This window comes from Daldinia loculata, assembly GCF_022478755.1.
Source record: "Daldinia loculata strain CBS 113971 unplaced genomic scaffold F4817scaffold_52, whole genome shotgun sequence".
NCBI classification, from domain to species: Eukaryota; Fungi; Ascomycota; class Sordariomycetes; order Xylariales; family Hypoxylaceae; genus Daldinia; species Daldinia loculata.
The window spans coordinates 170948-185355 of record NW_026054906.1 but is presented as its reverse complement, the minus strand read 5'-3'; the positions used below and the strand labels follow the sequence as shown (position 1 = coordinate 185355).

The 14408-nt window shown below is 38.4% G+C and overlaps 3 protein-coding genes across 3 annotated transcripts; all 3 read left to right on the top strand.

Moving 5' to 3' along the window:
• Positions 1-5481: 5481 nt before the first annotated feature.
• Positions 5482-7443, top strand: F4817DRAFT_318947 (serine palmitoyltransferase 2; the record flags this gene model as incomplete). The annotated part of the gene is made up of 1 exon (XM_049300995.1): positions 5482-7443. The coding sequence occupies one exon, from the start codon at positions 5482-5484 to the stop codon at positions 7441-7443; it is 1962 nt and encodes a 653-aa protein (XP_049156063.1).
• A 1899-nt stretch (positions 7444-9342) lies between these two features.
• On the top strand, positions 9343-12148 carry F4817DRAFT_347127 (uncharacterized protein). The gene is made up of 3 exons (XM_049304498.1): positions 9343-10232; positions 10316-10477; positions 10568-12148. The coding sequence occupies exons 1-3, from the start codon at positions 9956-9958 to the stop codon at positions 11584-11586; spliced, it is 1458 nt and encodes a 485-aa protein (XP_049156062.1). The 5' UTR covers positions 9343-9955; the 3' UTR covers positions 11587-12148.
• Positions 12149-12722: 574 nt separating this feature from the next.
• Positions 12723-14140, top strand: F4817DRAFT_347125 (SAS complex, SAS5 subunit/transcription initiation factor IID, subunit 14). The gene is made up of 5 exons (XM_049304497.1): positions 12723-12868; positions 13017-13051; positions 13132-13283; positions 13349-13818; positions 13879-14140. The coding sequence occupies exons 1-5, from the start codon at positions 12857-12859 to the stop codon at positions 13897-13899; spliced, it is 690 nt and encodes a 229-aa protein (XP_049156061.1). The 5' UTR covers positions 12723-12856; the 3' UTR covers positions 13900-14140.
• Positions 14141-14408: the final 268 nt, after the last annotated feature.

Below are 14408 nucleotides of genomic sequence, written 5' to 3'. Positions count from 1 at the left end.
TTTAAAATTATAAACGGCATATTTTTAAAAGTATTAAAAATACGTATAAGTATAAAATTATATACTGTTATAATAGTTTAAAAAAATTTTTTTTATAAAAAAATAAATATTTACAATAATAAAATATTGTTAATTTAAACCTTTTTAATAATAAAACATAAAAAAAAAAATAATTGCATATATTTTTTAATAAAAAATTTTATTAAAATTTAAAATAAAAATAGTTAAAATTTTGTAATAGTTAAAATTAACGGTTTATTTACCTATTAACATATATTATTTTAATAATTTTTTTAATTGTTACTTTTATACAATTTATAACATAAAGCCTTATATTAAATTACTTATTCCATTACTTTTTTTATAAAATAATATCAAAACGCAATATAATAAAATTTTTAAAAATTAGTGAAAAAAAAATTTAAATAATATTAAAATTTATAAACTTATTATTATTTATTAAATATAACGTTTAATATATATAATGTAAAATTTTATAATATATTAAATGTTAATAAAAAATATTATTATAATTAAAATAACATTAAATTTTATAATATATTTATTATATTTATTAATATAATTAATAATATTTTTTTATAATAATAATTAAAAGCGGTTTTTATAAATAATTCGATTTTTTAAATTTTATATTTTAATATATAGTTTTATAATTACATTAAAACCAATTTACTGTAAATTTTTATTTATTATTATATAATTACATAATTAAATATAAAAATTGCAACTTTTATAAACTTTATTATATGTTTTATACTAGTTTATAATTTAATTACCCATTTATTTTCTTATTTATATTAACTTTATTTTATAAAATCATTTTTAAATTAAATATATTTATATTTATTTTTTATCAAAATAAATATTTTTTATTATTTATATTTTATTTATTTTATATTGTAAATATAATAACGTTTACGTTATTTTTATTTTTAATTAGTTATTTTTTATATTAATAATAATTATATGTAATTTAATTATTGGTAATATTATTAAATATTAAAAGATTATTAATATCAGTTTATAATTTTATTTTTATTTTTATTTTAAATATTACTTTTATAATATTCGTTTTTTTTTTTTTTTTAACTTTAATAATATTTTAAATAAAAAATTGCCAAACTATCTTTTATTATTTAAATTTTGCCATATTTTATATAAATAAATATTATTATAAGTTATAATTAAGTTTAAAAAATTGCAAATATTAAAATTGGTTTTTAATTTACAGTTATTTTTATATTATTTTTTATTTAAATTATATTATTTATTATTTTAATTATTATAATTATAATTATTAACATTTATTTTAATATAATTAAATTTTTAATTGGTTAAATATATATTTATTTTATATATTATAACTTTTTATTTTATTATATATTTTTATATTAATTATTTTATTATATATATAACTTTATATAGTTTTAATATCGGCATTAATTTATTAATATAATTTTTTACTAATATTTAAAGTAAAAACTTAATTATATTATTTATATAATTTTATATAATAATCTTAAATATTTATTATATTAAATAATTTATTTTTTATAACATTTTATTAATAAAGTTTATAAATACGCATTTTTCATTTATTAAAATTTAAAATAATTTTTTATAAATTTTACATTTATAATTATTTATTATAGCGTTAATTTATATAATAATAATAAAATATTTAATATTTAATTTATATAAAATATAAATTTATTTATTAATTTTAATATATTAAAATTATATTATAATAAAATATTTTATATATTTATAATTAAAATTTTTTAAAATAACTTTATTATTAAAATATTAACGTATAATATATATCCTAACATTTATATTTAATTAATAATAATAAAAAAAACTTAATAAATTTTAATTAATAATAATTTATAAAAAAAATATTTTAAATAATTATACTTTGCTTACAATTTATTACCTTAACTTAGTAATATTTAATATCGTTTTTAAAAATGTTTTTTACAATATTTTTTAATATTTTAAAATTAAAAAATAATATAATAAATAAAATAATTAATAAATTAATAATTAATATATAATACTTAATTAAAATTATAATATAAATAAAAATATGCTTATAAATTATATTATAAATTTAAACAATTATTATAAAAATTTAATACTATTATATTTAATATAATATTATAATAAATAAAATATTATAAACTTTTATAATATTTTAACAGTAAATTTTCGAAAATTAATATAATATTAACCATAATATTATTATTATAAAATATAAACCAAATAATAATAATATTAAATTTATAATTATAATTTTTTATTATAATAATTTTATAATAAATATTACCTTATTTATTGTTAAAAAAATAATATTAATATAATAATTTAATTTTATAACAATATTTATTTAAATATTAAAATAATAAATAACTTTAACATTTAATAATTATAATAATTATAACTTTTAATTAAAATAGTTATAACATTATAATATTAATTTAAAATAAAAATTAAAATAAATTATTAATAATTATATATTATTATTTTTTTAATATTTTTATAACCATTTATAAATATTAATACTATAATAATATTATTATAAATTAAATATAATATTTAATAAAAAGTTATATTTATTTTAAATAAATCATTATATATAATTATAATTTTATAAAAAAATATATTATTTGTTTTAAAAAAAAAACCGCTTTAATTAAATAATAAAATTAAAAAATTATATTAAATTTATAAATATAATTAAAAAAAATAATATTATAAATTTATAACAATTTCCGTATAATGTTATATTATAAAAATTATTATTATTAACCATATATTATTAACATATATTATAATTAAATCTATTAAAATATAAAATTTAATATAAGACTAATTTTTAACTATTATATGGCTAACATTATATTTACCTTTCAACACTTATGTTAACACTATGTCAATAAACCCCCCTAACCTTATAATGAAGTTACAAAGTCCGATGCCAATTGTGGCTGGTAACTATTGTCAGAAACTGTTGAGTTCGATCTTTTGTAACGACTTAAAGTATTGAATAAGCATTTTCAAGCCTTTTCCTCCTTCGACCTAGTGGAGAATACTATAGTTCGTGCTACGGGAGATAGTACATTAGTATGCTGCAATATATATGTGAGGTGTCGGTATGCACATGTACGCTTGCGACGCGCCGGGTTGTGATTGGTCATTCTCTTCAATCCTCAATGTCTTATCGGGAATAAAGTTCAATTTAAGCGCGTTACAGGGATCCTCTGTGCGACCTTCTGATCCTTTTGGATGGCACCTTTGCCTGCATAGCTTTGCTTGAATCGCATTGGTTGGTTTTACCCTGGAGGCTCTATCATTTTATGAAATATGTGCTTCAGTAGTTTCGACAATTCCCTTGCGCTGGCACGAGACTTGTAGAGTAAGCAGATAAGGGCAATCTTCGCAAATTTAGCACTTATTGTGAAGAAGTAGGACGATGGCTATACTACTGGGGATTAAGCTGTTTTGGTTATAAATACGTAAGATGATATGTAAGACGCCACGTCTTTTTGAGACCAAATGGAGGCTTAACTCGTCTGTCTCATAATAGCGATCATAGCGAACCCCGCCTTGTTGTATCGTATGTATTTCGCGTACATAAATGACATAGGGATTTTAATCTCGATCACGATAAGCACCGATTTAAAGAAGTCCCTGTATGTAACGCGCATAATGCAATTTTGTGTAGTAATGACGGATGGATCCTTCATGTACCGGCCGAACCCGGCCATCACCGCTGCTCCGCTTGCTCCGTAATATGGTCATAAAACCCAATTGAAGCCCTGCCAAGCTGATAATGGCGTGGTCCAAAATGAAAATGCGGCTAGGGGGTAATTTCGCGACTGGCACCATTCCGATTGCATCGTAATGCGTGTGATCACTTTGCAGTAAACAGCAAAAAAAGAAAAAGAAAAAGCTGCTTCTTCTACTGAAAGCTCCCTGACTCTCTAGAGCTTCTTAAGAGTTGAAGGTAGTGCTTAGTTAACATGATTCAAGAACATGAATTCAATGCTAAGATGGCTTTGCCGAGGCATTTGTTATACACTAGCAACTAAATGTAGCTGGGCAGCTGTCATTTAGCAAACTCCCTAGGTTAAATCCTAGGAGCAGACGCGGAACTTGCATTGTAACGTGCATTGTGGGGAACGGATCTGTCGGAAGGGAGGGATGGGAAAAATTGGGAGCGTTAGGTACCGACTAATGTTAAATGGCTCGCGAGAAGGCGAGAATTGCCCGGTAAGTTGAAGGCAGGACGGCGAGACGTTTATTACGGGATTGCGAGAAGGACTTTCTGTCTGACAGTCAGACTTAACTCTGACTAATATGATATTACGGATCCGTAGTGCCTGAGTCTTGGAGAAATAGCCTGTCAGCCCTGCCTGGAGGCCTGTGGCGATCTTATACTATGGTAAGGTTTTTGTGAAACTCATGGCCCGTTCGGCTCATACGGTACCAAAATGGATTTAGTGTATTAATGAACATAAAATGGACCAATAACGGTATTAGCTAACAGACTTACACTAATTTAGATCCACATTTTGAAACTGCCATCTAAATCTAGTTGCTCTCGCGCCTCCTAAATTTGATCTTCTTCCTCCTTGCCTCTTCACCTCGTGCACCTCTCTTCCTTGTCAACTTTTCAGAAAGGTGCTTTTGGTGGTTGAGGGTAGCTGTCGTCGCTGTCGAACCGAAGGAATATTTTCCCTCAATTACGCTCCTTGATTTAACGATATCAGCCGTCGCCCAATTGAATCCCCCCTTTAATCGAGTTCCAATAGCTCTAAGGTTTTTAATCAATAGCTTTCAACTCGCTCGGCCGGCCTATCCGTAATCTCCAGACAGGAACAACAGCCACCCTTAGAAGGACCGGTGCAAAGGACGGAAGCTCAGGGAAAGGGCAAAGTGAGTTGATTTATTTAGATATCCATTTGCGCACAATCAAGCACGGACAGGCATTGTTTGTACAAACCCAATTCACTAAAGCTTTCCATTATCAACTCGTTCGTCACAATTATCACAATTGGCACAATCGGTGCATACCTTGCGCCTTGGATTGTTCATCAAGTTATCGGCAGCCATGTCCTAGCTATGTCCTAGATGTTGCGGCTGTGTTATTGTTTCCTATCTTTCCAGTCAACTTCCGCCGAAGTCTGTTGGAAACAAATACCACGATCCACTCCCCTTAAGAACCTCCGACTGTTACCGTGTGGTTCTAACCCGACAATCCAGTGACATTAACTTTCCGGTGGCACTTAACCCATTTAACTAACGGCCATTTAGATCCACAAACTGTAGACCTATACTCCGGGGCTCTTTTGCGTTATTTGTCCCTTCACAACCGCCCGATTATATATCCGTTACTATTTCCTACTACCTATAGAAATGCCACGACGTATCTCAATACCCTTTACTTCAAACAGTATGCCGCATACAGAGAAGGCTGGCGAGAGAAGACCCTCACAGTCCAGAGGGAATCGCCTTAGCCAACTCTTCTCCTCGTCCCCCAAGGCCAGTCAACAGCCGTCTGCCCAGCAAGCTCTGATGGCCATGCAGAACGGCTCTAACCCTTCTATTACGACTCCGGGTTTATCCCTGCCCACCATTTCTCTTTCTACGGCTACTGCTGGCGAGCTTAATCAAGATGAGCCACCGACTACCTTGTTCCAACCTCCTTCCTCTACCGAAATATCGCGCCAGAAACGTTTCGACGCTCAGTTCGGGCCATTGGTTGACCCAACTGACCGATACGTCAGCAAACATCATGGAGAACCTCTAGAAGCACCCATCATCGACGAGCCGCCATATTATTATGTCTTAACAACCTATATCAGCTATCTCCTTCTCCTCGCTCTTGGTCACATTAGGGACTTTTTCGGCAAGCGATTCAGCAAGAAACAAACCTACAAGACTCTCCGTGTAGCTAATGGCTATGCACCTTTGAATGACGATTTCGATAGCTTCTACACTAGACGGTTGAAGATGCGTATAGACGATTGCTTCGCAAGGACTATTACTGGCGTGCCGGGTCGATATATCAACGTTCTGAACCGTGTTTCAGATGACTTCAATGAGACTTACAGGTACACTGGTGGTGCGACAGAGACTCTGAACATGAGCTCGTACAACTACCTTGGGTTTGCACAGTCTGAAGGTCCTTGCGCTAATGCTGTCGAGGAGTGTGTGAAGAGATATGGTCTCAGCTTCTGCAGTCCTCGTGGTGATTCGGGTACTTCTGAACTTGTCTGTGAGGTTGAGAAGGAAATTGCGACATTTGTTGGCAAACCAGCTGCCATGGTTTTCTCTATGGGTTTCGTCACAAACGCCAGCTCTTTCCCAGCTCTTGTTTCCAAAGGTTGCTTGATCATCTCCGATGAGCTGAACCATGCCTCAATCCGACTCGGTGCTCGTCTTTCTGGTGCTGTCATTCGTTCTTTCAAGCATAACGATATGTTAGACCTTGAGAGGAAACTGCGAGAAGCCATTGCCCAAGGTCAGCCTCGAACTCACCGTCCTTGGAAGAAGATTCTCGTCGCCGTTGAGGGACTTTACTCCATGGAAGGTACTATGTGCGATCTACCCGGTATACTCAACCTTAAAGACATCTACAAGTTTGCCCTCTACGTCGACGAAGCCCACAGCATTGGAGCCCTTGGTCCCAAGGGACGCGGCGTCTGCGACTACTTCGGCATCGACCCAAGCAGAGTAGATATTCTTATGGGAACTCTGACAAAGTCTTTTGGTGCCAATGGAGGTTATGTAGCGGCCGAGAAGCACATCATCGAAAAGCTGAAGAGTTCTAACTCCGCTACCATGCTAGGAGAATCTCCTACTCCGGCTGTCCTGATGCAGATTCTGGCTTCGCTAAAGATCATTAGCGGTGAACTTGTTCCCGGCCAGGGCGAGGAACGCCTGCAGCGTATCGCCTTCAACTCTCGATATCTTCGTCTTGGTCTCAAGCGCTTAGGTCTTATTGTCTATGGTCACGATGATTCTCCCATTATCCCTGTCACATTATATAATCCTGCTAAGATTTCTGCCTTCAGCCATGAGATGCTTAAGCGTAGGATTTCGGTTGTTGTCGTTGGGTACCCTGCTACTCCATTGATCAGCTCTCGTGCGCGTTTCTGTGTCTCGGCTGCACACAACAAGGACGATATGGACCGACTTCTAGCTGCTTGCGATGAGGTCGGAGATATCCTGCAGCTCAAGTTCTCAACAGGAATTGCTGGAGGCCTCAAGTCTCTACCAGAAGGCGTTGCCCCGGAAAATGAGAAGATACGGCATAATGCGAGTGGATCTAAGGGCGTCATCGAGCCGCCTCGATGGTCCCTTGAGGAGATTATCGCTCATGGTTCGGAAGACGCTAAAATGAGATTAAGATAGAATAATTAGGCATCCTGCAGTTACGAATGTGAATAACTTGCATTAAGGAGTTTTGTCACGGTATGGGAACACGATATCTCGAACTAGGGCGCCTTGGAGTTAATAGACGGCCCCGGGCCGATAATTGGTTGTGGATTTGGAGGTTGGGACCGCACTCGCTTTACAGATAAACCTTGGTTCACTTCACACCGGCTGGTATGTCAAAAGGGCGAGCGAGGCGGAACAACTCCTTTTTGCCGCAGGCATCGGAAGACAAAGATACCCTGACGCTGTACTTATTGTATTGCCACCCTTGGTCGTCAGTTGACCTTAGGTCGACGATGGCCCTTAGCCTCGTCCCTTGTGGACTTGGGGCATTAATAGTATTCGATAGGAATACGAATTCATTCGTTAGTATTTGCTTAATTATATGACTTATGACTTATGTGATGAATGTTTATCACCCAATGCTTAGTGTCTTGAACGTTAGTTTATGTAGGCGTAGAGAATCTCTTGAGATATTGTTGAGTATATCCTATTAGGAAACAGGCTTGATATAATGCTTAGCTAGGATTTTTGAATGTTTTAGGTAAAGTGCGGGTTGGAAGTAATGTCATGAAAGTGTATATAATTAGCATCTTGAAGGAGCTGCTATTCCCTTGGATTTGGGCTGATTCTAGTTGAGGATCCAGACATACCTACCTTAATGAGAATTATCTTAAAGCGGCAATATAATGGATTCCCCGCGCCATCATTTGAAGCCTAGCACTGATGAAGCAGTCAGTTTCTCGTAGAGTATGGGTAAGGTGTTGCGGCTGACAGCAAAGGGCGTGCATTGGATCAGCATATCTAAATTCAACTTCCTCTTCACTTGAGTAATTATTAAAATGTATTTCCAACATAAGCCACTATTCTTGTCTATATGAACAATAGGTCAGCCGAGTCTAGGATAAAATCTATTGATGTCATATAATCATAACTAAGAAGTGCCGAGATCCGTAGATTAGAGTAGGTAAACCGGTAGATTCTTGTATGTACATAGGCGATATGAGCATTTACATAAACATGGTATAACCTAGAAGATTAAAGATGATAGATCATGAAAGGTTGCGTGCCGCCGACTCGGTTGAAGCGAATGTAACGCCAGGCTTACTTGGACGTTGCGATACCCAATGATTTGCGATGAAATCTAACCGTCGTCGTCAACATTCTGGTCCAAAAGCTATGGTAGCTTAAGCTTGTTAAGCGGATATTTCCGCAAATTCAGCATTCTGCAGAGACAAGGGTGTTCTTTTTTTCTTTTGCTGATTTGATAGCTCGCTTCTCAGTACGAGATCAAGGGAAATGATTAAGAAAAAACTGATATTAATATGACTGTGTTTATGCGTTTATGATTTATTATATGGAGTATTATATGAAGTATTCTATAAAGTACCTTTAACTATAACTAATATTTATACCTATATGTATGTACATCCATACGCCATAGACGCCAACAATGTAGGTACTTGAGTACATAGACCTATACTTAGTACAATGGTCTCGAATTGGTGGTTGAGAAAAAAGGGGACCCATCCAACCTGCGGAGACTAGCAGAAAACTGGTTAAAAGGTGCAGAGAGGTGGACTGTGGAATGCCTAGAGGAGGAGCGAAAAGGGCGCCAAGCAGCGGCTACAAGTACCCAACTAGGCCTGCTCAGGTACACCATCCGACTATTAGAAACACCGGGCACTTTATGTACAGTGACCATGGGGGCTGTGTACCCCCTTTATTTATGCTGTGCATCTTTTGGGCGGTACGGTAGCACAGGTACATTTATTATGTATCACAGTAGGTACTAAGTTAGGTACATTATGTACTTCCATATACCTACATACGTATAATTGATACTATGGATATTAGTGTACATAATGCATGTAGGTAGAATAGTGTACACAGGGCACAGGGAAGGAGGGACGGGGATGGAGGGACTACCAGGAACAAGAACTTAAGGAATTGCGAGCGGGACCAAGGCAAAGCGCTGGGCTTTCTACAACCTCGAATCAATTCGTTATTAGCAACCTCCAAAGTCTCCAAGTCCGCACTGCAAATAACTGCCAACTCCAGTCTCTCCTCTCCGACTTGTCCTCCAAATTCAACACTGTCCCCGACTTATACAGTAGCACTGCAAGGGTTTTCGTCCGTAGTAAACAATTCCCCATACCTCCTGTTTCCGACAGCTGTTTCGACACATCGTTGTATTGTATTAAGGTGGACTCTTCCCGGGGTGTTACTAGGAACAAAGTCTTTGGTAGTTCCTTGTCGATTAGGCGCGCGGGTTTATAATTCTCGTCTTTGAACCCTTTTAGACCCTGCTCGACAGAGAGAAAGAGATAGGAAAAGAAAAGGAGGGAGGGGCCTGGGAGTTACAAGAAAGAAAGCAAAGAGAGTTTTTGAAACGTGGAAACGTGGGAGACGATATAACCTAAATAACGCCACAGTCTCAAATTGATTCTTGCTATTTTGCCTTGCTTTGCTTTAGCAAGCGCCGACGATGAACTTCGACTCGGGCACCGCCTATGCGGAATCCGACGCCGACGATGAGTACGAGAGGAGCGTCCATACTAGTTCACCCGTCCTCGCCACCGATTCTGAGATCTCCCCGACCGATTCCGATGGCCGATCCTCTACCGAGCACACGCCTACTACCTACGGACAACCCAGTAGCGCCGATAGGTTGCCCGAAACCATAATATCCGAATGGGACGCGGATGAGTGTGCCGATTTCATTGCTAGTATAGGATTACAGCAGTATTCAGATCGATTTCTTGGTATGTCTTCCCGCTTCGCGTGTGGTCGTGAAACGTCGTTACAGCCCTCTTTGTCAAATTCGCCGTTCTAACCTCAAGTCTAGAGAATGAGATTGTGGGCGAGGCCTTGGTGGCTCTGCTACACGATGACCTCAAAGCCATGGGAGTGGCTAGTGTAGGTCACCGGTTAACAATACTTAAGAGCGTCTATGATGTAAAAAAGGCACAGGATGTTCCTATAGAGAGCGACCACTATGTACCACTCTGTACGTCGCGTTCTTTCTGGTCCCCGTCCTCCCTACGCACTTTGCGTATTTCATGTTGCCGTTAACTTAGCCTACTAACCTCGCATATAGCTGCCGATGCCGAAGCCCAATACGCTACCGCAACCCTTAAAGACATCAAAAACTTAGTCGAGCAGCTACGACTTCGAGACGAAAGGATGAGCTTCTTGGAGCAGGACTTGCGACGGATGACGGATGATTTCAGACGGTTACGCGAAGATATGCTGCCAGCCTTGCGCCTTGCTAAAGACGCGCAGCAGCCTCTACCACATGTATCAAACAATCAAGGAGGCTACGGCTACGAGGCTTCTACGGTTTCCCCTCCCGCTCCTACCTCTGCGTCGAATCAATCGGCCGGTGGCATTAAACGTCAATATTCCACTAAGAAGATTGTTCTTGGTACGAATCCCAAGAGCGTATCCCCTACTCACTTACAGACCACTCACGAGCGGCCCTCTGTAGAACAAACTCTAGACCCTGCGGGTGCCGCCGAGAGGGCCGTTATGTCATCATCACTTCTGACTGCGATGAATGGTTCCGGCCAGGCTACGTCGCCCGGCTATTCTCCGAATATACCCTCGCCCACCTCACCTCCAAATCTAGGCAGCGCCACCCTCGGTTCCCGGTCATACCGCTCTGACGACCGGCAAACCCCATCTAACCGCACCACTTTCTCGGAAAGTGAATACGGCCATAATTCTAAGCAACCCATCGCGCCACGACGAGGGCAGACGCCAGTACCCGAGACTCCAGGCTCGAATTCTTCGGTGGAGATCTTTAAGTCGTTTAGGGTCAGTATGGACGATCCTTGCTACAAGGTCCTCCCAGCTGCTCTGAAGAAATATCAGATCAACGCGCCATGGGACCAATACGCGCTGTATATTGTGTATGGTGATCAAGAACGTTGCCTGGGTCTGCACGAGAAGCCATTGATCCTTTTTAAGCAATTGGACAAGGAAGGAAAGAAACCCATGTTCATGTTACGGAAAACCAATACTGCACAAGCGGACGCCGAAACACCTGGGAGCGCGGGCCTAAACACTGGAGACTTAACAGGTGTTCAGTATAATCCTCCCGGCGGGATCATATGATCCTAAGACAAGTTAACAGGGCAACGCGTCCCTCATATATGAAAGCCATAATTCAAAAACTGTTACAAGTAGCAAAAAATGGACGGGGTCATGTACGGATATTTACTCTGGCACAAGCGCGCATTGCTATTCCTCTATTGCTTACCAGGCGAGCGTATGTGTCCATTGCCACGAAGCGGGTGTTTATCGAGTCTGTTTCGATGCCACACGCGAGTCAGGGTCACTCTCGTAAGGAAACACTAGGCACCCAGAGCTGGACACGAAGCAGGGGCTTCCGATTCGCTATGGGTGGTGTCTACCTACCTACCTACCTACCTACCTACTTTAGCTAGCGCAGTGGATATTGGGACTGTCAATTATCATGACGAGAGGCTTTCTAATAGCTCTATTCTAAGCATGTTACTACTATAATGTTTTACTACGTGCGTGTGCTTGGTCTTCTGTGAAGCTTTGCTGTGTGTATATTATAGTGATTCGCTGGAGGTTGTGAATGGTGCTTGGGGGTTGGGGGTTGATGGGTGGGATGAGGATTTACTACCTACCTTCAGCTTCTCCATTTGGCCTTTAAAGTCCTGAGTTCTACTGACTTGAATAGCATAGAAAGAAGAACTATAAAACGAAATCAAGTCAGATATCTACCTATTTGTGAAGTGTATGTAATTTTCCCTATTTCCCTAAGTGATACTTAGCATCTAGGCTCTATCCTCGTTTTTAAGGGGCTTAAAAGGACTTTCAAAGACTTAGAAATGCATACCTATATTTCTCTTAACCTAAAGTTGTATGCCTGAACTAAGGCAAGCACAAATACTGGTATCAACTTCACTGCATGCAGTAAGTACTTGGTTCTATCTACAAGTACATAGGTACCTAAGTGGTAGCTCTTGCACGAATAGGTGCTGCTTTAGCAAGTGGTAGGTGCGTTAGTACCTAGGTACATTAAGCCCCACATGATTTTAGAATCCACACAATTTGCTCCTGTCTCCCACATCTAATTCAAATCTTTTCCAGTCCGTGCACAAATACATTTGGAACAATAATATTCCGAAGCCACACCTACAATCAACACCGCCACAACCTTCTTCCGAAATCAGCCCAAAATGGCGCGTAAGAACAAGCGCGCTAACGCACGTGCCATCAGCAAGGCCAAGAAAAAGAAGGCTACAACTATTGTACTGGTGCAGGTACGCGCTCTCTACTCCACCATCATCATTGAATTCATTTGTAGTCCAAAACTCACCTCACGATCGCTTAGTATCCCAAGTCTTGCAAGATGCACGTCGAAGTATGTTTCTGTTGAATTCTAATATTCGCTATTTTTATGGTCGAGGACCATAGCTTTTTTTTTGTTTTTTTGTTTTTGTTTTTTTTAGGATACGATACGCGTTTCCTAAGGAATTGAAGGATGTACTAACGCGCTGACGAACCTATAGCGATCAATCAAGCTCGTTACCGAGCAGCACAACATGTAAGTTACCCCATGGCTAATACACCCTAATTAGAAGCCTTTCGTGTATCTATAGCTACTAACACTCTATGCGCATCTAGTCCGAAGCCCTCGCCTATGCCTGAGTTTCCCATGAAGGAATGGAGCGTCAAGATCTACGTCCTCGACCAGGCTGGTAACGAGCATCCTGCCAGTTGCTTCACCAAGGTTACCTACAACCTTCACCCTTCCTTCGAGGACAAAACTCATCAGAGTAAGCGACTTCGAATCCCGCGCGCGTGTATCAGCCTCGAGGTTTCAAGACTGACCGGACGATAGCCTTCACTGATCCTCCCTTCACCTGCAAGAACGAAGGATGGGGCGAGTTCGAGATGTCGATCGATCTCTTCACTACCGAGAAGGGCGGCAAGACTACCGTCTACCACGACTTGAACTTCCAGTCCCCGAAGTACGAAGTCATCCAGACGGTCAACTTCAAGAACCCTTCTCAGGCGTTGCTCTCGGTCCTCCGCGAGACTGGTCCTATCCCCAACGAGGACGACTCGAAGGCCGCAACCAAGGCTCGCAAGGCGAACGACTTCAAGAAGAAGAAGGCAGCCTACGACTACGAGAAGATGGCCGATGGTCTCGGTAAGCTCAACGAGGATGAGCTCCTTCACGTCATTCAGTTGATCCATGATCACAAGAGCGATGAGACATACACTAAGAACGACATGGATGCTGGTGAATTCACGGTGGACCTGTATACTTTGCCCGATCATCTCTCTAAGATGATCTGGGACTTCATGGTAGGCACTTATGCGCACTCTATCAGAACGAAACGTACACAGATTGCTAACCTAAAGCAGGTTGACATTAAGGTTGTCTAAAGATCTCGTCGCAAGTTCTTGTCGGGTTGTACCCCGTCTGGTTTGGAATGGTTTGTTGGTCTTGCGCCGTCATCTTCTACTGGACTCTCGTGTTTATCTTGTTCGTCATCTTCACATGAACACTGGGTTGCATTTGCATTTGCATTGGCATTGGCATTGGCGTTACGAGTTAGGTATGGTACCTCATTAGGTTGCCCAAGTGAATAGTGGCATTGGTTGGCAGGTGGCAATGGTTGACCTTGGCGTATGGTTGCGTTTCAACGCTTCCTCCATCGCGATAGATACCCTGCAATTAAATAGTCTCCCGACAATGCAAAAGGTTTATTTTTAAAGATTTTACGCCTGCCGTACACGTATTTGTATAGTGTTATTCGCGCTTACGGACTACCAATGTGAATATCAATGTACCTTGATACACGCCATCTGCACGTGGGTAAGTTACATATATGAGCTACCTACATACGTAGATGGGACTCCGATTCGCGTCCGAACCGCCGCTTGCGACTCAC